Raw genomic sequence first — 25,849 nt, forward strand, 5'->3', positions numbered from 1 at the left:
GCTAAGGACAACTATTTATAAGGAGAATTGCTACTTGAACATGTGAACATCTATTTTTATGCATTGATTCTTATTCACAAGATTCGTCCCCATAATTATTGTCAACATTCATTGGCAAAAGAAACCAATTTCAAGACTTATTCTACGAACAGCAATATTTATTCAGTATAAGGTCAGTCATCAGTCTTTGATGAGGACGCAGGACTGGAACCTCTGACGAAGATGCAGGAGTCAGCAGGGCCTCTGTGGTGTACGAGTCAGGACTTTTGAGGATGGCCTAGGAGTCTGTAGGACTTCTGAGGATGGCGTAAAAGTTTCTAGGACTTCTGAATTAATCGAAAAACATAACTACCAGTATCCCCAGTCCAAGCTAAAATAACAAAACCAAGCAATCTAAACATGCACCAAGAAACAAAAACAGAGAGAGAGAAAGCACGTAACAGTATGCGTGTCATTGTGTGTATGATGCGCGCGCGTGTGTATGTATGTGTGTGTGTGTGTGTGTGTGTGCTTGTGTGAACTGCCGACAATCTGACCAAAAAAACAACCAACTATAACTAAGTCACTGTCGAGTGTAGTCTTTAGTGTCTGTGGCTCCCCTTGTCGGCAACAGGGAGTCTTTACCTGCCAGCGAGGTCTTTGACCTGTCCCCCCTAGAGTGAATGGCCATGCTCACACTGTCGGGCACTGAGCAGGTTGGTACAGGCTGTTTCCTGTACCGGAGGGGTGGTGTTCCTGCCTCCACCGAGGACCTCAGGATCCAGGGTCACAGCGCACTGACTCACTTCTTCATGAGATAGTGAAGTGACTTTACTGGCAGAAACCACCTCCCCTTATAACCTCGGTTTTACATGTTTTTTGACATCGGGCATCCTGACCCGATGTCCATGGTGACAGTCCCTTTGTTAAAAAAAGCCTTAAAAACGCACACTGAATCATACACACACCCATGCATCATACAAACACACACACACACACACACACACACACACGCGCGCGCGCATGCATCATACACACAAAGAATGCAGAGTGTAAAATGCACACACGTCGAGTGGGAAAACAGCGCTCATTCAGAAAACAATTCTGACTATGTGGACTTCATGCAGGTTAAAAACATCAATTTAAATGATTTCCAGCTGGAGAAAAACAAGCTGAAGTTATTATGACGTCATTATTTTTAGACATCATAGCATAGCAGGCTGAGAGACAAAGAGAGAAAATATACAAAAATTAAACCCAAAAATGTATTGTTGCTTACCTGACCTGGCTGAGGAGTGACTCTTAAGTGATCTGTCCACAAATACAAAGAGGCAACTTCGTTAGGCTTGCATTCAGCTCGGCTGCAGGATTTGTTGCGCTCATAAAATTACATTTAAACAATAACTTCCTGAGATATTGAAATACACAGGTTGTATCCATTAACTTCTACAGTTTTCGCATCTATAACAAAATGTAAAGAAAATGACCTGTAACCTAATATAATTGAACTGTTTACCTCAAGCACAGTAAATAATGTAGGTGAAAACTTTCTTTACATAATAAACATGCATCTTGTCTGTAATGAGAATTTCGTTTTCATTAAATTAACAAACAACGTTGCCCTGAGCTGTCTTTTCTTACGTAAATTACTCAGTATCACACATAACAATGTCTCTTCTTAAGAAACATGTATTAGCAGATGATGAAATGTTTACATAAGCGCTCTGTATGATTTCCGAAACATCAGCAAAACAAAACAAACCCCTTTCATGTGACTCAGTGTTTTTTACGCTCTCACCAGCATGTACAGCTTCACATCTTCGACCTCGAACATTATACTTCGCTGACAAAGATTCCCATTCTTAACCATCATGCCGGTGTCCATGCATGTGTTTTTGAGGAAAATATCTGTATGTAAAAACAAAGAAGAAACGGAGTTTGCTCAGCTGCTTGATTTATTCTGCAGCATGTGCCTCTTAAAGTTAAAATGTCCCTCACGAGCGCTTTGCGCCACCTTGTGACCTGATTGAGTATCGCAATAACATTGTAATTAGTTCAGTGCATTAAAATGTGACTTTAAATTGCTTTTTTAGACACATCAAATATATATATTTTTTTATTTAAATCACTTTTTCAACTAATCTAAATTGTTCTTTTAGCTCTGAACTTTCTTTTCATCATAGAATAAACTGCCCAAAGGACGTTTTATGTAAATGTATGCAAATTTTCAAATTTTGTTGGCTAATTAATTTTTTTCTTTTTTAATAACCTTGTGTATTATCTTAATACACATTTAAATTAACTACATGGGCCTACAAACAGAGCAAACATACACATTTCAATTTGTATTTACAAGTTAAAATGTATTTTGTGATTATAAGGCTGCACTTGCACAGAGAGAGAGAGAGAGAGAGAGAGAGAGAGAGAGAGAGAGAGAGGGAGATGGACAAAACCCATTAAAACATAACAGACAAAGCACAAAACGTTCTGGAAAGATAGTAGGAGACTCACATTAAGCAGACATGATTGAATACAGATACGGTCAGAGGTGGACCAGAGGACTGGAGCTCTAGGTATACTCCACAAGCAGCATGAGCTCTATAGCAGGATAACCACATGCCTGTTCAACTCAAGCATGAGGCAGCCATAACTGTAAGTTACATTAAAAAAGGAAATGTTCAATCCCACTGTTAAAAATAGATACAGATTTTTTTTCCTGACCCAAACTGGTTCAATAGATGATTTATTTCAAAGTACTATTTAAGTGCTATTCTGGTAACTTTAGTTACCTGCATTGTGCAACACAATGTTCCAAAGGGTTAGAAGTGCACTATGAGCCCATTAAGATGTGATGTGCCTAAACATTTAGAGCTTTGTTGGTAAGAAGAAGGATTTCAAATTCTATTCTCGATCCTAATTGGCTTGTCTGTCCTTATTTTCACTGACTAGACGTGTTTACTATCAGTGGTTGGATGAGTCAGCATTGTTACACTTTGTGTACTGGGAAGCATCAGTAACAGTTTAAACCGTTAAAACTGAAGGAAATAAACACATTTAAAATAAAGAACAGAGTTATAGATATCAAAGGCAATGTGTGTTATTACATGGTATATTATGCAAGCAGTAGTTTCATGTGACTGGGGTTAATCCAGGAAAAGAGAGTTCACAAGTTCAGAGCAGAGAGAGTGAAACAGAGAGGAGTTTGTGTGTTTCTGTTGTACGTGAATATCTGCACTCATAGATTTAAAGTCAGTGTGAATTACACTTCTCCATTTGTCCATACATGGAGGCAGGATGCTAATTTGGTAATATTACAATTTCACCATTTTTGTAAAAAAAAAAAAAAAAAACATGTATGATTTAATCTCTAGTATGATACAATTTTGGATGGGGTTACTTTTTAAATAAAGACAGCATTGATTTCTGCACAACATGAAGAAAAATAAATGGGTATTAGGTTAACTTATTGTCTTTATTACAGAAGTTATCAAGGACACAATGATCTCCTTCAGTGTTTATATGGTATGACTGAATTAATTGTTCGTTTTACAACTAGATTTTGTACTGTCTACCTCGATGCTTGTTTAACCTGCACAGATCACACAAATTGAATTCCGTAATTGTACTAGTTTAGGACCCTACCAATATACCTTATAATATATCTTAACCAGCTGTCTTCTATATGAAACTCTGTTTTTGGACAGCCTTTTCACAACACTGACTTTATATTTTTAATTTTCGGCTTAACTGCAAAAATGACAACACTATAATCTGCAAAAACAGTTGAAACTGTCATTGATATTAACATTTGAGATGCAGATACTTTCCTATACCAAAGATTGTTCTGTTAATCCTATTGTCTGAGTATCATCTCAGACGGTTCGCTCAACATTATGTTACTCTAAAGCCAGACTTCAGGGAGCAGAAGTAAACACTGCCTGTACTGTTATGTTATAGGATTTAAATATGGTGCATCACAGTTGTTGTTGTTTTTTGTCTGATCTAACGTCAGCTAAAAAATACAAATACCAGATTTTCCATGTGCCCCCTGAAGATCTGTTTTGCTGTTTCCTTCAATTTAGAAAAAATAAATCCTATCCTTTATTTATTGTTTGCATACGCTTTCCATGCTTTCAAATTTAGCTTATGTTTAACCACTAACATGTAAACATGTGTTTCATTGTGTTTCCAGTCAGTTACATAAAGGTCTAATTGTTTTGATTGTAACTCTTGGGTAGGTTTGAACGCAGAAGCCAGCTTACAGTAAGGATTTCAACCCAACAGGATTACCTCTAGCTTTAAGCACCTTATTTAGTTCCAAGCAATGAAAATTAGTCGTAAGCTTGTCTGAGGAGCGTGTATATAAAGGCTGTCACGGAAAGCAGAACCCATTCTGGTGGATCACCAAAAACAAACAATAACATCTACCATCACATCTCTAATCTAAAACAGGTAAGACACTACAGTTTATGCTTCTATGCTTTAAAGAAGTTATCAGCAGATTATTTGAGATATGTTTTGCGAGAGATGTAAACTTTCTGTTCAGTCAGCCTTTGTCATGATATCCCTGACCTACGCTGTTGTGTTACAGTTTGAAGACATTTTAACAAGACAACTCTGGTTGTTCAGCATGTGATTGGTTGTTTATTTTTCCAGTATCAAATTCTACAATATGTTGTTCATGCATTTATAGACGATAAGGGATTGTTGAGAGTATTGCAAAACTATTTCTGTCCCATACTGTTTTTTTTTAAAAATACTAAAAAAGAAATAATACAAAGTCCCCGTCTTCGTCTAATAATTTTTTTTATGTTGATCATAGAATGGGATCCTCTAAACTGGCCCTGCTGCTGGTCATTCTGTCCTGTGTAGAGCGCACTTTTTCTGCCTCTTGTGTTGTTGACAGCTTCACAGTCAAGAAAGACTTTGACCCCAAGAGGGTGAGTTAAAATGAACTACATAAACACTTAAACTGCAATCTCAAAATCTAAAAAGTAAATCATTTCAAATAAGACTTTCTGTCTTTTCATGGCAGTATGTAGGAAAGTGGTACGCACTGCAGAAGAAAGATCCAGAAGGCCTGTTCCTGCAGGACAACATCTCAGCTGAGTACACCATTGATGACGACGGCTCCATGGTTGCCTCGTCCAAAGGACGTGTCACTCTGTTTGGGTGAGTAAATAAATGAAAAGCAAAAGCAGAGCGAGCAGGTTATGGTCATTTTAAATCCCCTCCTTATTAGGTCAAAGGGTCACAGAGACCTTCTTGACACTGAGACCTGGATGGATCAACAGCAGTCAGCATTTAGAGATGGTGCCATGCAGGGTCCTTGTCAAGAATCACAACCAAGACCCAAGATGATTTTAGCTAGGAACAGGTATAATTTTATAGAAGCACATTCTTGCCAGCGTTTGCTATAAACTGAGTTTTCCCTGGATTATCGAGGATTAGGAAGAAAAGCAGAAGTGGGTTTTACATAGGAATGTGGGCTTAGGTATTCTTTTACAAACACATTTAAGAACATCAGCTGATTTAAGTGCTCATGACCTGGCCTTGAATTTCCTTGGATCTCTTATTTGTATGAGAGAATATGTGAGCTTTGCGACTTAAAAATTACACTATAAAGACAGGTGTTGTTTTCAGTGTTTTATGGATTCTGTAGAAACAGGAAGATCTAATTAATAATGAGTCCAATTCCAGTAATCCTGGTTTTCAGGTAATCAAATACGTTATTTTCTTTCAAGAAAGTGTTGTAACCAAAGAAAACAACAAGAACAGGAATCAGCGCACTGAAGCCTCAGCTTCCCACAGTGTTACTCATTGTCTAAAGTTTTAAAAGGAAACCTTGAAATTAGCTGTGTGATATGCAGCAGTTTTACATGCAGCTTTAAGCCAACATTAACTTGCATTAACTGTACAGACCTACAGACCACTATATAAGCCTCAAAAAAAAAAAAAAAAAAGAGAGGAAATAATGACCTTGGACAAAAGTCTGGTCTGCCAGAAAGAGCTACTCAGCTTTGTTGTCAACTTTTGTGTCCGCTTTGCAGTGAAGAAAGATCATCTGGAACAGCCACAAAAATTGACCTGAAGAATTGTTTTGTTTTTTGTTTTAACACTATTTGGGTTGTAATGTTGCAGCTTCTGGGTTGTGTGTGCTGATATGGCTGCCCAGTATACCGTCCCTGACCCTACTACCCCTGGCAAGATGTTCATGAACTACCAGGGACTGGCAACCTACCTGTCCAGTGGAGGTCAGATGTGCACTAATTTACCTTTATTCCTCTTAAATCTCTTCATTCCTCACCACAACAACTAACTGTGCACTTTCCTCCTAACCAGGTGACAACTACTGGGTGATCGACACAGACTATGACAACTATGCAATCACCTACGCCTGCCGCACTCTGAAGGAAGACGGAAGCTGCGAAGACGGCTATGCCATCATCTTCTCAAGGAACCCCCGTGGTCTGCCGCCAGCCATGCAGCGCATCGTCCGTCAGAAACAGGAGGAAATCTGCATGGTGGGAGAGTTTCAGCCTGTCCTGCAGTCTGGAGCCTGCTAAAGAGAGAGAGAGGAGAAGAGAATGAGGAGAGTGTGAAGTGGAGAAAGCCAGCTGGTTGCAGTAAAGGAGGCTTAAAGGAGAGAACATTAGAGAATATATGTGACAGAAGGTCTGCATGTAACAGGGATGGTTTGCAATGAAAAACCAGAATTACCACAATTTGCAAATGTTTTTTATTATCCATTTCTTCCTCTACCACTCTCTGTACATCCACTGTTTGTCAAGGAATGTTTTACTGCTACTGTTGTGTTTTACGAAAATAAAAAAGTTAATTAAAAATGTTTTTGTAACCAAATATTATGGATTATTTGGGGGGTTGCAAAATCTTATGTTGTTTAAGTCCTCGTTAAAAACATGAGCTTTAAAATTATACAGTTTAACCTGCATAAAAAAAACCAACAGGTACTCCAGGGGAAAAAAACACTGTGTTTACTGGTGTTTATATGTGTCAAAAGTTGCAGGCTTGAAAACATGTTGCACTAGCTGTGTAGTAGCTGTGATCCGTCCTGAGCTCAGGGGAATGCAGCCAAACCCAACACAATACCCACTGAGCAGAAACAGGCTTACAGGTGGCATGATGTTCAGAGACTTTAGTCCTATTACACTAAATCTACTGTTACACCACTTAGCTACTTCTGGGGGTCAAGGGTCATATCACAAAGTTTCTTAGTCCACATCTCTCTTGGACAGCAAATATTTATTTAATGTGACATCCCTGAAAACATTAAATGTCATTAACTGAGAAAAAGAATAAGAATAGCAAGCTGGGCACCTGTAATCCTATGTAACCATGTTGATGTTATGCTACACACTGTAGGCAATGTGTGAACACCTATTACATTCCTTATTGCAAATCATTACAATACACCTGATGTCCTGGCTAACTTCATGGAGGACAACATAACAAGTGAAATAAAAAGGACTTTTTCAGTTTCACATCCGAGGCACAAAGGTGAAGAAAAAGAAGTAGAGTGGAGTTTATTAATCTACAACACAAATGTTATTAAACTTAATAAAGTAATAATTGTAATACCGATTTGATTAATAAAACACTTTGTTTTAAAGTTATTAAGATAATATATATTAAATCATACCTGACAGCGCTAAACAATACAAAAATAAATTGTATTTAAACATGTTGGATTTCATTTGAAGAAGTATCATACAAATGAAATGTTAATGTCAGCAGGGGATTGTGGGTAATCTTTTTGGCAGGACAACGCATATCCAAAGGTTAGCGACTCAAAGCTCCAGTTAGTCTGTCTTTAAACTAGCTTACCTCTGATGGGATCCGCTTTTTGGCCTTACTGGAAATGACACAATCAATTATCCTAATAATTATCAGAAGTGTTTCAGTGGCTTCAGGCAATTTGGAATTTGTTGTCTGTACCAAATTATTTGACTGGAGTTGACATGCCTGTCATAGTTGTTATGGTAACCCACACTTTTTTTAGCTTCAAAGACATCCTTTTGTAGTTGAATGCGAGTAATTTACATAATTTGAATTAAGTAACAAAACAAAAAGATCACCAGAATACAAACATGAACAAGTAACATGTATTCTGTTAGGAAGTCCGACTGCTTTCACATACTGTATAACAGACTGAGATGAGAGTATAAGTGCATTTATCTGTTTGGGTGTGAGGCTCACACTTAAAACTTCATGTCTGTATGCCAAAATTAGGGGTTAACACACTAAAGGCTGAAGAAACTGAACCCCAATGATTCTTCAAATGTGTTACACCAAACCACCTCTAAATGTCACACAGGTGTACTCCAAAAGGCCCATAAACAAGTGTGTACATTGAAAAATACATCTATTTTTAAAGAAGACATATCACATGTACATTACAATATTGTAAGAGTTCGCTGTTAATCATTAAGATATGTTTAATTTATTTTTTGACACACTGTAGACATTTGTGTTACACATTTGTTTGTCTTTTATCTGAGGTGACTTTATCAAATCTATATTTAAACAGTTACAGTTGCCTTTGCATCAATGTGTTTCACATATTTGTACATTGTGAAGATCTGTCCACTAGGGTGCAGTCAAACCACATCCAACATTTAAAAAAAAAAAAGTGCAACATGTTTTACTTGCATTGGTTTTGAAATAATTTTTTTATGGCATTTTGTAATGATGTAAAGTCATTTTTATTATTGCTACTTATTTGATTAACGTTCATTGAAATAGATTTTCAATCAATGAATCTCACCTTATCACCATAGTGACAATTAATTATGAGCCCTTCTAATCCACTGATTCATACATGCAGTCTTAAAGTTATAATGTAAAGTGTGCTACATTACTTTCTAATATCTCTTATGAGTCTCTCTCCAGTGTTTTACGTGTTTTGTCTCGGGTGTATTTTTGGAGCTTCCCACAGGGGTATTAAAAAACAAGTCATCACAGGATCTAAAGCCAAAGAGAAAAACAAATTAAAAGTGACATGAGCATAAATTTGATGGACTGCTTCATGTTGGTACCTCAGTGTCATTAATCGAATAAACGAGTGAAGTCATTGAGACTGTTGGGCGCTGAGAGATAATTGGTTCTTTTGTGGTCTTGTCTGTGTTGTATTGGGTGGGGATGAGATTTGATCTGACTGAGGGGATTTCTGTTGTACTCTTAAAATGTCATACTGTCACTCAGACAATACAAGAAAGAAGAAAAGAAAATATGACAGAGCTGTTTTTGGATGTAAGCCTCTAAATGCAGCTGTGTCTAAACATGGAGAATACATAAATGTGTGCTTGTTTTTTAAACATTACCAGACCGTTTAAGCCACTAATCTGTGTGTCTCCTGCTCATCTGTCGTCTTTCTTCTTCCCTCTATTTCTAGTTTCTGTTTTAGTCCAAGAAGGAGATCAGAAAGATGACTGCCTGTGTACTTTAGCTGCCGTCTTTGAATTGAAGACACTCCAAGATTCCATACGCCTGCTCGACAGGGAAAGCAAACCTGAACAAAGTTGAACATAACATTTTATTATACAGTGTTTCGTATACAGCCACTTAATAACTGACAAACAAGATGGGAAATACAAGAGCAAACAGTCAAAGAAAGAATATAGAAAGAGAATATTTCACTATATCTCTTTTTCACATTAATTTAATGTTTCATGTACTTTCAGATGGATTCTTTATTGTGCTGCTAAAATGTGCTTGTGAGGTTTTTAAATGGATTGCAGCATTTTCTTCTGAAAGTCATGCATCTCCTTTAGTGATTATCGAACAAAACCTGTTGCACCGTGAACAACACAAATGCAAGAAACTGATAACATCAGCGGGCCGCTCTCTAAGATACAAAAGATTCGTTAAACTCTATGTAGTCTAAGAGAGACCATTCATGTAGTTATTGATGCACTTTCTTTGCTTTAGGAACTAGTGTCTGTGTTTTATATCTGTCTGCATCTTAATTTAGAGCATATTGAATTTCAAGCCTTATTTAAACTGCTCTAGCCTGCCTACTTTTGCTGCTCCCTCTGCAAGCTGCATTTACAACCCTCCTTCACCCCAGCCCCCAGCTCCTCCTTTTATGCTGTCCTGACTTAATCAATTACATGCTTGTCATTGATGCTTGCTCTGTTTGGGTTTGTTGCTTATCTCCTTGCCTTAAAGCTTTCCTTGAACAGCATACACGAGAAGGACAGGAATGTGTGCTGTTCCTGCTTAATGCTTTGTGGGAGGGCAGGGAGATCCCAGACAGAGCCACACCGCCAAATATATATAATTGCAATAAAGTCATTTACTGGACAAAGGGATCCTGACTGAAGTATTATATGCAGATTCAACTCGTACTGTCCCTTTAAAAACACTAAATGTATGACCTTTTTTGGAGGGTTAATAGCTCATTAATTTTTATTGCAGAAATATTTTCCGCTTGAGGGAAATAGTTCTTTCAAAGAAGGGACAGAGGGCGTGCTTATTTCACTAAATATATACCTTTACATTATGTCATGGGCACCTGGATTGTAAATGTAGTAATTAAACCATAAAAGCTGCTGAGGTTTAATGACTGTTACAATGATCACGGGGCACCAGAGTGAGACATTCCTGCCAGCCTTCTGTTTGTCCAAATATTTACTTGCCTACTTTGTTCCCGTCTCTCTGTTTGGCTCCCCCTGACTCATCTGACTGTCTGTCTCGCTTTTTATGACTCTTTTAAGTAGCCCAAGTGTGAATCTGTCAGGGGTCTTGATAAATCTAGCGAACAGCTCAGTAAACAAACTTTGCCTGGGGAAGGGAAGCTCAAGAGGATAACCTGAGGCTCGAGTCAGCAGTTTTTTTCACTGCTCACATTCAACTTCTCTGCACAGAACTCGGACAGGAACGTTTCCTTTGTTTGCTTTTTATTACTTTTAATCTCAAGATTAAAAAAAGTTTGATGTTGGGTTTTAAAACCACAGCCTCTTTGAATGATGAGAAGGCCTGTCTGTCATTCAGGCGGAGTCTTCATGTCTTATTTTTGTGTTCTGCTGGAAAACTATTTTCATTCTGTTCGATCAGTAAACAACGAGAAACAACAAATGCAAATTGCAAGAACTTGCTTTGTAGCATTTTGATTTGATTTAAAGCCACCAAATGTATCTTCATTTTTTCTTTCCCACATCAATATCGATAACATCTTGTAATTTCACATACCTGTTTATTCCTGGTCCATTTTGTTTCCTTATATTTTTGATTTTTTAATCATCTTTTTTGGGCGTGCTGACCCCTTTCAAGAGTTTTTGACCTTAAAAAACAGGGTTTGCTTAAAGTCACTGTGGGCCTTTTATGCCAAGACGAAGTGTGTAGCTCCAGAGAGTAGGTGCTTATTAAGGGATCAGTGGATAAAGAGTCACATTTTTACTCTCAAGTGGAGCAGGGGGAAAGAAAATCCTTTAATGTGTCTTTATATGAGTGACTGCACCCTTCTACCATTATGTAACCAACTCAGAGATAAACCTGTGCGTGTAAAAACTTCACAATCACTCATTCAGGATTATCTCTCTTACATTTAAAAACAAATCGACATTCCATCAGGTAAAACTAACACATTTGTCTCATGACAGTAATATCCCTTTAAAACGATATAATGGGCCGATGATGGTGTGGTGTGTGTGCATGCTCACCATGTTAGAGGGCCGTGGTTCTCTGGGCGGGCGGACTGGGTTCCGGTCCAACCTGTGGCTCCTTTTGTCATTGAGCCACTCTCTCTGCTTGGTTTCTGGCTCTCTCCGCCGTCCTGTTTGTAGAATAAAGATGTGAAAAGCCCCAAAACAAATCTTTTTGTTTATATATATATATATATATATATATATAATAAAAACCTGCAAAATAAGTTAGTCTGATAGAGACATGACATCACTCCTAGTCTTCATTCCAGCAGATTTGTCCACTCTGCCTTCAGAAGGCTTCACATCCTCCACACAATGGTAAAGCTATGGTTTATAACCATTAGTTTGATCATAAAGAAATCCGTACGATGTTTCGATCAAGAAACATGACAAAGTAAAGTAAAATGTGTTTTTGCTGTAGATAATATATCAATGCAATTTAAAATTTCAGAAAAAGAAACTATCTGGATTTTAGCATGATTGCAACATTCATCATAAAAAAAGGTTGCTGTGACTATGGCAACTTATTATTCCAAATGTTTTATATAAATGCAAAGTGTGTTTTTGTACTTTATCCCATAATATTTTGCATTGAATTTTTACTTATCTGTGTTAAAAGCGAGCAACATTTGGTGTTAAAAAAAAAATGAAGCCAATGCAGAACCTGCAGTTCTTTGAGTGTCCACTTGAGGCTGTCTGCAAGTCAAGACAGAGGCTGTCTGCAAGGCAAGTTAAAGATCTATTTAATGATCGAAAAAATTATTAATGTCAGAGAACCAAATTCTATCCATCATTTATGGAGTTGCACATTGCTAACAGGTCAGCTTAATTAGAATTCATTCCACACATTGCCACTGAATAAAACACTGTTATACAATTCAGACAATACCCGCTCTCCCGTTGTTCTCGTCGATAACAGATGCATTACCCCTTATTAACTGACAAGCCTGGACCTTTAGTAATTCATCAAATTAACATGACACTTACTGTAATGTTACCTCACTCATCAGATATCACATGCAAAGACACGGAGCCAACAATCGAATGCACAAGCAAAGATCAATGGTCAGCATTATATAAGATATACAGTATATATAAAACCCCCAGAAAAGTATAACTATGTTTAAATATATTGTGTATTAAAAAAAAAAACTGTAAAACATAAAAGTAAAGGCATGACATGGAGATAAGAAACTTTATTCAGAGTACACACACAAAACAGCAAATACAATTATATTCTTGTAAAATGACCTAAAGGATGTATCACGAAAGAAAACTAAACTTTTCCACAGTAAGAAAAAAATATCCTTTAACGACAGCATTTTGTTAGTAAAATAGTTGAAAGATGACTAATTAGTTGCTTATACACAAACCCACACATACACAAACACACACACAACTCTATTGTAAGCATGCAAAGCTAGTACAGCAGTGCTGGGCAGAGGGTTTAAATGTAGCATTTCTCTAATATATCAAATCGTAACTTGTACGTCAACTGTGGGAAAACATGTTTTCTAAAAACAGAACAGAAACAAGTCATAGCCAATTAATGCCCCCCAAAATCTCCAAATAACAATACAAGAATAGATGATGCTCCAAATAAGCTTCCACAGTTAGAGTATGTGTAATAATCTGACACTAGTCATTTTTCAAACCCCTCACCCTGCTCATCCATGAGTCATTTTCAGCTACATCTGGATTTTTTAGTCTTCAGTTCCTCCTTCCTGGATTTACTTCTTGGTCTCCTCGATCTGCTCCACCTCACTGGATTCATCCACCACTTTGCCGTTGACCATTGTCTGAGTCACTACCTTCACAATCTTCCTGGTGCGAACATCTGGCTCTTCTGCACAGAACAAGAAAGGACGAGATTAGGTGTGATTTATGAGCCATTAAAAGACTAACTACTGAGGGAGATGAGATGGGTTTACTAACAAAAGATGAAATGTTGGAGGAAAGACAGAGATTAAACAACTTAAAGAAATCAGTATTGAGCAAATCATTTTACAACAAGCTTTTTAGAAACGATGCAAATAAAAACAAGCAAAGCAAAAAGATGGAAGAAAATGAAATACAGTTTTAAGTCTACCATAATGAATTTATTCCAACATCATGTCTCAACATTTTTTTCAATAAAGAACTGTGTGCACTTCCCACTAATACAGTAACATCTGTTTTGTACAAACTGCTTTGACTATTCAACTTCCCTGTCAGGTGGAGGACTTTACCGTCTCATTCGGTGATGCGTTTGCTCTTTAAATGTTGCAAGATGAAGTTGAACATGTTCATAACACCTTGCAGTTTGATAATCCCTAAGCATGAGTCAGTAGGAGTTCAGTCAATTACAACATAAGGATAAATGTTTTTACACCTACTGTTGTTTTTGCAGGATGCTGGCTATTAGCAGTGTTTGCATTGTTTTTATGGTTGGCGTAAGAGCCATTAGGCCCACACCTCATGGGTATGTTTGAAAGAAAATCTATTGTGCCTGTGTCTGTCTGCACTCTGCACTACAACACCGACACATTTCTACTACTAGATCCATATAAGGTTAGGTTAAATAAGCTTTTAGTAACCCTTTTCCTCCTTTGGTCTTATCAGGCTGTGATCTAACATGTTAAAAGTAAATATCTATTACATTGAAAAGAATAAAAAAGTAATGTACTCACTTTTTGGTGGGGGAACAACTTCCTTGACTCTGAAGAGCAAAAGGAAACCAAGAACTTTGTTTAAATATACTTGAAAAGATAGATGTATATCATAACTTTTTTGTGCCCAGATTTAGGTGAGAAAATCAACGGCATTCTCAAGATTGTACAGTAAGGGTGCCGTTTATATGAGGCTCGAGCAATCAGCCAGTTAGCCTTAGAATCAAGAGGGGGGAAATCGCTTGCCTAACCCTTAGGTTTACTATTTTACATTTAATACCTCTTAGCTGATGTGTGAAAAAATTGAAATCAAGCAGGAAAATAGAGTTTTCTTTTAAGTTTGGACCGAGCCAACCACAGTTTGCTTCTGATTTAGTATTCGAGCTAAGCAAAACAATCAAGCTGCTGCCAGCTTAAGGAGTCATATTGATTTTAACATCTTGTTCAAAGCCTTTTGACTTAAATATTGGATATACAGGAAACTAATGACATGACTGTTCTTAAATGATGATGATGATAGATGATTCCAACACTTCAAGGCAAATACCTCAGTGGATAAAAAGTAAAACATTTAGTAAAACGAGTATGGAAATAAAATTAATATTGTGGTTAACCTGACTTTAACATTGAGAAACCCCAAATTTCTTTCAGTATTGTTAAAATCTCACGTTTCCTCTCCCTCCAGCAGACGCCTGTAGGTGGCAATCTCCATCTCCAGGTTTTGCTTGATGCGGAGAAGCTGCTCATAGTCAGTCTTGGTACGTTGCATGTCCAGCCTGAGCTGGGAGAGGTCTTCCTCCATCTGGCTCAGGGTGTTCTGCAGCCGCTCCATCTCACCAGAGTATTTATGACTTGCTTCACCCAGGTTACCTTCCAGTGCAGCTATCTGAGGAGGGGAAACAAGAAAAGAATAGAGATTTGACTATTATTCTAATAGCGTTGATATCATCTTAGTATGCATGGTATTGGGTACAGGAACAACTCTTTCCAAGAAATGTCCCCAAATTAACCATAATTCTGTGATTTCAAGCATTTACCCAACATCACAGTGTTTATACCGGCTGTAGTGTATTCACTGTGCAGTGAAGGGATGATTCAGGCTTCCTGGTATAAAAAAAATTCAGGCTTTTCAACCTCATTGTCTCCTATGTCTGAAATGTCCCCGATAACCATTATCAACAAATACCTGTGGACTGATAAGGCCTTGGCATCCAAAACAAACAATCGCTGCTCAGACAGGATTACCCATCTCCCTACCGAAACTAACCCCCATACAATTTAGCAACTGAATCCAGGATGTTGTTGAATGGCTGGATCAGTGTGGAGGAATATGTTTACTGTCAACACAGGATTAGAAGTGAAAAATCCAGAAGAGTTCTTCCCAGACACTGACGTGATGAAGAAGCATTAATGTGCACAAAGAGAAAATGGGGTTTAGAGGGAATATGAACATCTGCCGAGTTTTCTATATGGTCATCACTAAAGTCTTTTTATAAAACCAGAGCCATGTTCTCATGATACAGGGCTTTTGTGAAAAGTTAATAACCACGTCTTAAAATGTGGTTTTCAATGTTTGCACAGCCTTCTGTGTCTTAGATTTGTTTGCATAGCTCCAGCAATATTTTAATCCAAAACACAACCATGTCATGCTCTAACAGCTCTCATTAAATCTTTCTGGCACTGCATGCCTTGTGTAGATTTTCTATTCTGAACATGGATCGGCGTGTTTATGTGATCTTTATCCTCCACTTGTCAGGTGCAGCAGCAGCTCACCTGTTTGTGCAGACTCTCCAGCTCCACCTCCAGGTTCTGCAGGAAGCGTTGCCTCTCTACCAGCTCGCTTTGAGCTCCTCTCAGAGCCTCGTTGTTCTCCTTCACCTCGTTCTGCACTGTCTCCAGCTGCACACAAATAGGACATCAAATGCAAACACTGTACCCTATTTTGTTTTTATACATGTTTTCAATGACACAAGTGCTACTGTTTTTCAGAATACAGTGTTTTTCTTACCTAGTGCCATTTGACACAAACTCTGTTACAACTTGCACAGGCTTACTCTACAAACACAATCTGCAAACATTGTGAAAATGGATGAATCATTTCTGCAATCTTCAATGAAAATATTGCCAATCACTCTGTACAGTAGTCTGAGCTACTTGAATGTGAGGTTTTAGGTTTATGTCCTTTAAAGTAAAGCAACCTTATCTTCTTTGAAATTGAGAGGTACGTTTTAAATGATTAATGGGCTAGTGATGCATAAACTGAAAAGAAATCGCTTATTGACACAATCTTAAATTTGTTTCACGTTTCAGTGAATCAGAGGTTTGGAGAAAATAGTCATTGTCATAAAAAGGACGTTGTAGTATTTTCTCACACCTTCTTGCGGTACCACTGCTCTGCTTGATCCTTGTTCTTCTTGACAATTCCCTCATACTGGGAGCGCAGATCAGACAGGATGGTTCCCAGTTCAGGTCCGCTGGCAGAGTCCACCTCCACATTCACCTCATCCCGAGCAATACGAGACCTCATCTGCTCCAATTCCTTTCAGAGAGGAGAAACAGCTTACTTGTACAGTACTGGTGCATTATTGATTTTTTTTTTTTTAACTTCCAAGCTTTATATGCAGATTGCATTATGTTGCCTCCAGTCCAAACCTGATTCTAAACCTTGATTCTAAAGTCTATGTGTTTGACAACGTTTATTAGTTTGGTAAATCCTACACCGCAGACCGGCAGGGAGGATGTGAGGGCACCTTTATAATTTAAATGTTTTCTATCAATAGTTAATGCAGCAGAGATCATCTTACCCACACAGGTTACACTCTATTTATGCAACCTAGGGGTGTCTTCTCTCACTCTCTCATGTGTGACATTGTATCACATGTCATAGTTCAGTTATTTAATGTGATGCCGTATGATTGTAATTCTCTTAACACATGAGTAAACAATATCACAGACATTGTTGGGGAATAAAGTGCATTATTTACTCTGTTTTGTGCACGTCGTATCCTTGTTTGGGAAGGGAAGGCGTGAGAAAGAACTGTGACCTAGTTTCAAAGCTAACCCCTAGAGATGCTACTTTTTTTTTTGTCAATTTGTGACAAGTCCATTTTCCAAACAAAAAGGACTGACATGTAGTTTATAGATCAAGGGGCATTCATCGTCTACAGAAAAGAGTTAAGAAAAACAATCCCAACATACACCTCAAAGACTCAACACTTCAAATCCAAAATAATACGGTAATATTTGTTCAAAAGCATCTGAATTTGCAGGAGCTCATTGGGGCTCAAATTAACTGTTTGTTTGTAAAATTGTGTTTTACAACACAGTTCTTTTATAGTGATATACTATCTTAATAAATGTGATCTCTTGAATGCCATTCACACCTTGTTTTAGTAAGTAGGGAAACAATCCTTTCTTTGGGGAGAGGGGGTAAGTTAATCTTAGTTCCTCATCCCCTTAGAGCAAAGCGCCACTGATCAGTTGATTGGACAGAAAGAGCTGGTTTAGGAAACCAGATCCACCTGCTCCTTTTGTCTGTAGTAACCATAAGACCACCCCACTTTCTCTTTCACCCGCTCCTTACATGTTCTTAGCTCACCCCTCAAGCTGTTAAAAGCGCCTCTTAGGTCTAGTAAATTAGGTCAGTCTGATATCAAACAGCTTGTTATTTGTGAGGGCAGGCTGGAGAATGAGAAAGAGAGGCCAAAATGAAAACGAGATGAGAAAAATGTCGAGTAATGGAGAAGCCAAATAACTTAGAGTCTTAAAGGACCCTGCATGCTACCTCCTCGTGGTTTTTCTTGAGGAAGTAAAGTTCTTCTTTCAAGCTGTCCAAGTCTCCTCTCAGAGAGGCGATAATCTGCTCGTGGTCTGTCTTTGCCTTTTTCAGAGCGACGCAGTCTCTCTCCACAGACTGACACATCACCATCTCAGTCTCCCACCTAGAAAAGTCCACATCAAAGAAACGTAGCAAAATAACAAGAACATTGGTGTATATTCACCCCATTTTTCAAATCAATATAAATTGACCGATAATGTTGCACATTTTATTGATGCACGCAGAAAGAAAGTGAACCTTTAAATATAAATGCAGAAAAACACCTGCATTGATCTCTCCGTTTCGTAAACAAAGCAATAAAACATCTTTGTGCACTTGGCAAGACTTTAAAAAAAGCAGCAACAAGTAGGAAATCTATGATTGCATCTGTGAAAATAGAATTAAATATGCTAATTCATAAATGATTTTATTTCACGATGACGCATGCAACGAACATTTGTAAAAAACAAAAAAGACGCTGTGTAAACAGGTTTCTCGCTTGTCTAATTTGCGATCCATGTCCCTCGCTCAAATTTTAGGATTAAAACTGAATTAATCGACTTAAAGAAATACAAACGACGTGATGCAAAACATATACAGAAATTATAAACTCAATATATCTACATAGAATCACCATTAAATATACAAATGGCAAAGATTACAGTTCTTACAATATAACTGATGTGTGACAGTGAAGAAACATAATAATATTATATGTTTATTATGTTTCTTTGCCTCGACAGCTTGGTTAGAAGCTGTCGAGGCAAATTGCCACCACCAATACATGAATCAAACATCAGATGACCTGAATTCAAGCATTGCAGTAAAACATGCTGTAAGCTTGAATCACTCACTTGATTCTGAAGTCATCAGCGGCCAGTTTAGCGTTATCTATCTCCAACATGAGACGAGCATTTTCCAAGGTCTTCTTCCTCACCTAACAAATATTAACATGGGGTGGAAAATGTTAATGAAATGAATGCGCCACATCTTTACTCCTAAATCTATACTTCAGAAACACACATGATAGTTACAGTAAAAGGATATTTATAAAATAGTTGATTAACAAATGATTACAACAGAAATAGATACATTTCATTTTAAGAAGTTCACACATTCCTGTGGTATTAAACTGTAACTGTTTAAAAAATACAGCAATCATTAACTCTACCCAGGCTTGGTTTTAGTACAAGTTTAACTCGGAGATTAAGTACAGGCACCTCTGTAATACAAGCATTTGCATGAATGTCTTGTCTATGTAAAATAACTTCAGTCATCATCACATTGACTGCTGTCCATGAACACACATACAGAAGAGCTGTTTATTGAACTGTCTACCTCTTGCTCAACAGCATGAGCTTGAGCCATCATGGAGTCAAGGTCGTGACCTTTAGGAATCCGGTCGATCATCAACTGCTTGATCTTCATCTCCAGGTCTGCATTGGAGCGCTCCAATGAACGCACCTGGAAGAGGACGTGAAATTAAAAAAAAGAAGAGTGTTCTAGCTTGCTTATCATGCTTATCATGCTGTCTGTCTGTCTGTCTGTCTGTCTGTATCAGGCAGTCACACCTTGTCCAGGTAGTTTGCCAGGCGGCTGTTGAGGCTCTGCATGGCTTCCTTCTCATTGGTGCTGTTGCCGTGGAGACCATTAAGCTGCATGCTGGTTGGCCCGTTGAGATCCTGGCTGATGGAGCCTGAGCGACTCAGCGGGCTGGCGGCGGCAAAAGAGACAGAGGCTCTGGAGCGAGCACGGCCGGTGTCCATGAGAGAACGACTGGAGAAGGAAGGTTGACGGCTCATGGAGAAACTCCTCACTGACATGCTGGAAGCCATGATGGGCGACTCTGAAGAGGAAAAGCAACACTGCAAAATCAGACCATGTTTCGTTAATGAACTTGTACAAACAGAAAGGAAGCAGAAAAATCCCATACGTTACACCTATAACAGTTTCTGAGGGTTTATTCGAGAGGAGAGTAAATGGATGTTCAAATTACACGTCATAAGGAAAATCTATAAGTTCTTAAAGCCAGACTACTGCAGTCACTTAAAGCTACTTTGATATGAGATATGGCTGGAGAAAAGCTCTTGTGTAGCACTCAAGCAAATGTCTTTTATTCTAAGTATTTTTCCAGACTTAAAAGCAAAGTAGGGCTTTATATTCAAGACCAGTGAACGCCTGCTGAAAATGATGGAAGAAGCCCTTTAAATAAAGGACTTTTTACGAGAGATCTGTCCATCTCAGCTCAGTTCAATTGCATCCCTAACTGCAGTCGGTGGAGATTCAAAATGTAAATAAGATCAGCTCACAGAAGTGTTGAATAAGAGGCTCTTCAAGGCACCAAGAACACTCATACAGTTCTCTCACACAGTTTAAAACTAAAATAATAAGACCCATTATAATTCAAGGAGAGACTAATGGGAATCCTTTAAAACAGACACGAAAAAGAAAGAAATGATTGCGATGGCCAAATGAAAGTCTACTGGAACATTTTGAAAGTTTGTAGTTTCTATTGTTTTCATAACTTTTTTCTTTTTTTTTCTTTTTTGTTTTATGAATGCACCAAATGCTACATATATATTATCAGATAGAGGATGGAGTTGAGTTTTACAAACTGGAAACAGCTTGTTATAAACACTTTAACTGTGTTTTGGATTTGAAGTTGAGTCTTCAGGTTAAGTCAATATAATTTATTTCAGTGTGTACTGCAGAGTCGTTAAATTCTTCAGGAGTTTAGATGGTTAAAGCTCATCAAAGTTGTATTCTAATTGAAAAAAAAAGGAATAATTTAAAGATGTTTTAATTTTCCCATTAGCCTCATTTCATATTCACAGTGCATCTTTGTCCTTGCATGTGTGCGTGTGTTAGTGTGTGTGTGCGTGTTTTTTGCGCATGCCTGCCTTTGTGTGTTAGCGGTCAAGAGAACCTCTCTGTGTCTCTGTCACCTGATCCTCGCAACACCGTTCCCACAACACTACAAAGGAGTAAGCAGGAGACAGACAGCTCCTTGTTCAGATAAAAGATACAGGTTTGGGAAAATGATCGGGAAAATATTCCGAGTGAATTCCAGGGACACAAGGAGACACTTTGTTCAGAAGGAAATGGACTGTCATTGCATTTCTTTTTTCTAAAACTATCTTTTCATGAGCTCACTGATAGCTGTGATGACAACTTTGAACTAAAGTGAAAAAGGAAATTTAAAAAAAAAAAGGAAAAAGTGGTACAACTTTTCTCAAATTCTACTTTTGATTTTTATCAATGCTTCATGTTTTCATTATATCGTCCATTAAATATTATAATAGAAAAAAAGGTGAAATTGTTTAATGACATTTTAAATCTTCAGTGTTCATAAAAAATACATCTGAAAAAATAATAATTGTAAACAAAAACAACATTGTACTCACCAGGTTTATCTTCAGGTGGAGGAACAGTGAGGTCCAGAGGAATACAGGAGGCTTTGTGCTGCTGATGCTACAGGTGAGCATATATACAGGTATGCAGGAAGTGGGAGGAGCCAGCTCGGAACAGGAGGTGTGTGTACTACACCTGAAGGTCTTTAGAAAGGTAGGTGTCCAGTTCCCTAATGAAACTAAAAAAAGACCCTTTAATCCACTTGCTCGCTTTTTTTATTTCGTCTTTTGCGGAGACACTATTTTCCTTATAGTTTGCAGATAAAGTGATTTAATTGCACACAAAAGATATTTTCTGTTTGATTAACTTTGTAATGTTGGCTTGATTTTGAACTGATGAATATTTCTTTTTTTTAAACACTATCCTTTTGTTTCCAGTTACAAAAGACTGAGAAGACCTTCTCCATATATCAGTGTTGTGATATCGTCCCCACAATTAAAAGCTTCTATAGCCTGTTTGTAACACTTTGGCCTCAGAACTAAAAGTAATGTTAAAAAAGTCATAGATAACATACACCATACAAAAATCTGACAAAGTAAGCACAGAGGAACTCTTCTTGTCAACAGAGATATCGATGGCCTTCTAGTGTTAAGTTGCACATGCAGAAGCTCAAATATGAACGCTAAGTCACAACTTATGAAACACAATTTGAGGTGAGGAGGGTTTAAACATTGGAAGCAAGCAACAAAGTTAAAAAAAGGGAAAATGATCAATGTCCAACATTAATATGTTGAACATGTTAACAAAGAACTCCAGAGCTACACATCCAGCCCACAGAGCAAAACCTTGACTATTCATTCGAAAACACCATGTGAATGTTTATTTCGTATTTATTCTCCTTTTAGCTGTGTTTTTGTCTCCATCATGTCCAAAAATGATCCACTCTATTCACCAAATGAGTACATCTAGTGTTTGTTGCAGTTTCAAAAAGCTGTTTTTTTTGTGTTCACTGACAGTAAACTGTATAATAAAGGTAAGATTGATGACAGCAGTGAAAGTAAAACATTGAGATGGTTCCTGTAAACCAAATTAAAAAACTAAAACATGCTGAAATGTTAAGTTGAGCTGAAGAGAAGTGCAGAGTTGGATGCTAACTCTTAGTGATCATTGCTATGAGAATCTAATGTTATTATTGCACATAGATGTCAGTTTGTTATTAATATAATAAGACAGATAAGTGCAGATTTAAAAGCTTAAGGACAGAATTCTTAATCACAGAAACCTGTATGCATACATCTATTTGTATTTTAAATATAAAACAATGCTTATTGCCTATTAAATAAACGTGCAAAAAATAAAAACTAATTGAAGAGAATATTTTCTCTTGCAGCATCACTCATTACAAAGCCCCTTCCCTCGTGTCTGTGCTATTAAATATCCCATGATCATTACCACTACCAGGTGGGGGTTGGGGGGGGGGGGGGGGGGTCTGCACTTCTCAGCCCGCCTGTCCTACAGTCAGTCATCTCGCTGTAATCCGACCATCCCTGTCAGTGATAAAATATTTAACAAGTGATTCTGAGACAGAAAAAACCTGCTCTGAAACAAACATGCAGTGGGATGTAGAGGCTTGATTCAAACTGGACTGACATCAACAAAAGAAAAATTGTGCAGCTGAAAATGTGGGACTGTTAAAGTTTTTACAGTAATCTGGAGTGACTGTGTATGGGCAGAAGGGGTAAAGTTAAAACTGATATACTGTCTCCTGCTATTTATTTACTTTACTCACACGACCTTCATATGTACATTACACATGAAGGTCGTTCTCCTAGTACTGATGTTTGTACCCTATTTGAAGTCACTTTTATGGCATTTGTCCATGAAAGGTTTAATGGAAACATAGAGGGGTGTTTGACATTAAAAATTAGTGGCCACATTTGCCACATATATTCAAATTTAAGGAAGATGAAAATATTCCTTGTTTCTGTCAGCATTGCAAATATTTCCATTTGGCTAAATTATATCAACTCTTGAAAAGCTATGCCAAGACTTTTATTATTCACGGCTCTTATTTTTCTTGTAAAATTCGAACACTTAAAAGATGTGATCCAGTCTTTGTTAGATCATGTTGTTTATCAGAGCAACACAATATTAATCATGAATCGGTCAAAATTATTAACTATAGAGTTATCACTGTTTTGGTAATCTACTGACGGACTGACTGTTGACCTCTGCTGTGGCTCAGTGGTATAGTGGACGTTTCTCAACCTGAAGGTTGAGAGTTCGACTGCAGCAACATGTCTGATGAGTCCTTGGGCAAGAAACCTAACCTCCATTGCCTGATTTGCTCCTGCAGGTCATTTATATTAATAAGTATGAATGGAATAATTTACATCCGCTAGCCTTAATACATAACCCCCACCATCAGTGTTTGAATGGGCAGGTGTGTCATGCAGTGTAAAAGCTCTTTGAGTAGTCAGAAGACTAGAAAAGCGCTCAAGATCATTTTCCATACTATCTAATTACTTGTTTGTCAAATTGAGACTTGAATGTGAAGGCGACGGGCTCTTCGACTTTAGAACAACCTGCCCGAAGAGATAATGCTTGCAGAATCCGTGACTTCTTTAATATCTCATCTTAAAACCTACTTTTATTGACTTGCTTTTAATGTCTCCTTATTTCCTTCATATCTCCGTATTTACTTTTATCATCTCGTTATATTTTAGCCGATTTCATTTCCCCTAAATTCTCACTTCTTGTGCTTGCTCCTTTTATTTATTTATTTTTAATCAATTTACTGCTTCCATGTCTCTTAATTGAGTCCAGCTGTCACAGTTCACATGTCAAAAAAAATCCAGGGAAGAGGGACCCAAGTCCAGTAACAAAAGATTTATTAAAACAAAAGGAAAATCAAAAAACTTACTCAAATAATAGGTCCAAAAAAAAGCCAGGAGGACAAAAACAAAGTAATCCACAGGAGCAGGGACACAAACAACCAACAAACTACAAAAGACATATTATTGACTACAGACTACCAAAGACAGTGTACTGACACAGAGGGTAAGAAACATTGAGATTAAATAGACATGGAGTAATCAGACACAGGTGAGAGTAATGAGACAGGTGAGACTCATCAGGGTAATTAAGACAGGAGGGAAACACAGAGAGGCAGGAAACCAGACAACGCTGAGAACTACAAAGTGAAACATGGAGAAAAAATAAAACAGGAAACACTACAGAATAAACAAGTACACACAATAACGCTACACAAGGGAACAATCAACACTAGGAAACATTAATACACAGAAACATTACAGGGAAAAAATAAGAACTAATACAAGACAGGAAATCAAAACTCTGGAAAGCAAAACTAAATCATGACACCAGCTCTTTTTTACAGCTTCTATTGCTTTTTTATTTTCGCTGCGTTTAATCTTTTTAATGCTTCTGCTATTTCTTTTACTTTTTACAATAATGCATAGCTTCCCTTCTTCTTATTAAAATCTCCTTTATAATTAAGATTTATTGGATCTCTTTTATAGCTTGTAGTCACATTTATAATTTGATCTCTTTTAATTGCTTATATTCTTACAGATTTAGTCCTCTTGGTCTCAACCTAAGTTGCCTGAGTTATTAAAAGCAATTATGTTGTTGATGATATTCGGGTTCTGGTGGGCGTCTCATCTGTGGGTTGCTCTGTTGTTGTGGTGTTTTGCTTTTGTTTGGGTTCTTATGCTTTGCTATGCTCCTGCATGTGTCAAAGCCCTAATCCCTTGTTTTCAAACGTGCTATACAAGTTAACTTATTTTTTATGAAGCACTACTAAAAAGCCAGTTAAAAAACGTACCAACTCACTAAAAAATAAACATGCATGAAATGAAATGCTTTCTCCATATAGAACTTGAGAGGTAACAAAGTACAACAAATATTAAAGTCCTTGATAGATTAATCAGTAAATATAAGGCTTAAGAGTTGATTCTGATATAGTCCAGCTCTATCAAAGGAAGACAGTGATTACATGTTAAAGAGCTGTGTTCTAAATAGTGCTTTAGATGGACAACAGAGCAAAGATAAAGTGTGCAACATGAGGACAGAGAATGATTAAGGTTTAACAGAGAACACAGTTGAAAAATACAAATAAAAAATATGGAAAGTATGTCCAGTCATCATTGGTTAAAAATACTGCCCTTGCTTCTGGTGCACATTTTAAACCACTCGTCACTCACCGTCAATGACAGTCCGGTGTCATAGTTGTCTTCTAGTGCCACTATGTGGTGAAGGCTGGTAATTACAACCTTACAAAAAGTCGAGATAATTCCAAAAGAGGGCAGCAACGAGCTGAACAACTGTGGAGCTTGTTAGAGTCTTCTATTAGAGCCGACTGTATA

The 25,849-nt window shown here is 37.5% G+C and overlaps 2 protein-coding genes across 2 annotated transcripts; one reads left to right on the forward strand and one right to left on the reverse strand.

Moving 5' to 3' along the window:
- The first annotated feature begins 4,386 nt into the window (after positions 1 to 4,386).
- On the forward strand, positions 4,387 to 6,825 carry rbp4l (retinol binding protein 4, like). The gene is made up of 5 exons (XM_079364646.1): positions 4,387 to 4,431; positions 4,802 to 4,919; positions 5,015 to 5,151; positions 6,121 to 6,233; positions 6,322 to 6,825. The coding sequence occupies exons 2-5, from the start codon at positions 4,803 to 4,805 to the stop codon at positions 6,543 to 6,545; spliced, it is 591 nt and encodes a 196-aa protein (XP_079220772.1). The 5' UTR covers positions 4,387 to 4,431; position 4,802; the 3' UTR covers positions 6,546 to 6,825.
- Positions 6,826 to 12,841: 6,016 nt separating this feature from the next.
- Positions 12,842 to 21,556, reverse strand: LOC306837217 (keratin, type I cytoskeletal 18). Its single transcript, XM_079364779.1, has 10 exons — positions 21,515 to 21,556; positions 19,682 to 19,956; positions 19,449 to 19,574; positions 18,965 to 19,047; positions 18,078 to 18,234; positions 16,668 to 16,832; positions 16,067 to 16,192; positions 14,962 to 15,179; positions 14,315 to 14,343; positions 12,842 to 13,491 (listed from the first exon to the last, which is right to left on the reverse strand). The coding sequence occupies exons 2-10, from the start codon at positions 19,943 to 19,945 to the stop codon at positions 13,376 to 13,378; spliced, it is 1,284 nt and encodes a 427-aa protein (XP_079220905.1). The 5' UTR covers positions 19,946 to 19,956; positions 21,515 to 21,556; the 3' UTR covers positions 12,842 to 13,375.
- Positions 21,557 to 25,849: the final 4,293 nt, after the last annotated feature.

This window comes from Symphodus melops (genome assembly GCF_947650265.1).
Source record: "Symphodus melops genome assembly, chromosome: 16".
NCBI classification, from domain to species: Eukaryota; Metazoa; Chordata; class Actinopteri; order Labriformes; family Labridae; genus Symphodus; species Symphodus melops.

Excerpts from the sequence above, each read along its gene's own strand:
- rbp4l (XM_079364646.1), top strand. The coding sequence starts at position 4,803 with ATGGGATCCTCTAAACTGGCCCTGCTGCTGGTCATTCTGTCCTGTGTA. Across the intron at positions 4,920-5,014 it reads AAGACTTTGACCCCAAGAGG|TATGTAGGAAAGTGGTACGC; the intron begins GTGAGTTAAAAT and ends TTTTCATGGCAG. Across the intron at positions 5,152-6,120 it reads GGACGTGTCACTCTGTTTGG|CTTCTGGGTTGTGTGTGCTG; the intron begins GTGAGTAAATAA and ends GTAATGTTGCAG.
- LOC306837217 (XM_079364779.1), bottom strand. The coding sequence starts at position 19,945 with ATGGCTTCCAGCATGTCAGTGAGGAGTTTCTCCATGAGCCGTCAACCT. Across the intron at positions 19,575-19,681 it reads TGGCAAACTACCTGGACAAG|GTGCGTTCATTGGAGCGCTC; the intron begins GTGTGACTGCCT and ends GTCCTCTTCCAG. Across the intron at positions 14,344-14,961 it reads CTGCTGGAGGGAGAGGAAAC|AGTCAAGGAAGTTGTTCCCC; the intron begins GTGAGATTTTAA and ends TTTGCTCTTCAG.